Here is a 1,158-nt window from a genome sequence, read left to right on the forward strand (position 1 = left end):
GCCTCCTGGGTTCAAGTGATTCTCCTGCCTCAGCCTCCCAAGTAGCTGGGATTACAGGAATGCACCACCATGCTTGGCTAATTTTTGCATTTTTAGTAGAGACAGGGTTTCGCCATGTTGGTCAGACTGGTCTCAAACTCCTGACCTCAGGTGATCCACCCACCTTGGCCTCCCAAAGTGCTGGGATTACAGCCATGAGCCACCGTACCCAGCCTTAAAATAGCTATTTTCTTAAGAACAGTGGTGCTGTCCTCCACCTTCCCCAGGCCAGCCTCCAATATGCCTGTGTTCTTTCTCTCCACTTTCCAACCTACTTGAAACCGCTCCAAGCAAAAGAAAACAAGGGCCATGTTTCAAAAGCCCACCAGTCCCCAACACACACACACACACACACACACACACACAAGATCAAAAAGCCTTGATCAGACCCAGAGTGAGCTAGGAGAAAAGGCGGCTGCTCATCAGCCTTCTGGGAAGCTCATCCCGCCTTGTTTATTCCAGCCATCTTGCCAAGCTTCCAGGATGACTTCTGGAGTAGAAAACCAGAAATCAGTAGAACATATCTTTGTGTCTTTGTAGGCGCACTGCTACTATGTCACTGTGAAGGGTTTTACAGAAGCTCTGGAGAAACTAGAAAATGAATCAGCGATTCAGCAGGTGCTCAAGCGCCTCTGTGACCTCCATGCCATACACGGAATCTTGACTAACTCGGGTGACTTTCTCCATGATGCCTTCCTGTCTGGTGCCCAAGTGGACATGGCAAGAACAGCCTACCTGGACCTGCTCCGCCTGATCCGGTGAGTGGCACAGCCTTCAAACCATGTTAGCCTTCAGAGAATAACCCTACCCCCTTGTTCACAGGTCACTTCCAACTCTAAAACCTTGCTAATGGACAGAGCAGCAACAGCCCTGGAGAGGTTTACACCCTATTATCATTATACCAGCACAAAGCATTGTGAATTAATGAAAGAAAAAAATGGGAAAAACACTTAAGAATAAATGAGCTACTTCAGTTGAACTCTTCACATTGTCAAGGAAATAGGAATAGTATCTAAAGAAAATGAATAAAATGAAGCATGCTACACATGAATGATACATTGCTAATATGCTAATAATAATCTCAACCATAGCTAACTTTTTTTTTCTTTTTTTTTTTTT

The 1,158-nt window shown here is 45.3% G+C and overlaps 1 protein-coding gene across 1 annotated transcript in view; it reads left to right on the forward strand.

The window, feature by feature from the left end:
- ACOX2 (acyl-CoA oxidase 2, branched chain) overlaps positions 1-1,158 on the forward strand; it is a 36,922-nt gene that overhangs the window by 19,586 nt on the left and 16,178 nt on the right. Inside the window, exon 13 of the mRNA XM_011947213.1 lies at positions 580-797. Coding sequence (XP_011802603.1) covers positions 580-797 — 218 coding nt within the window. The remainder of the gene's footprint in view (positions 1-579; positions 798-1,158) is intronic.

Source organism: Colobus angolensis, unplaced genomic scaffold, assembly GCF_000951035.1.
Source record: "Colobus angolensis palliatus isolate OR3802 unplaced genomic scaffold, Cang.pa_1.0 Scaffold26, whole genome shotgun sequence".
NCBI classification, from domain to species: Eukaryota; Metazoa; Chordata; class Mammalia; order Primates; family Cercopithecidae; genus Colobus; species Colobus angolensis.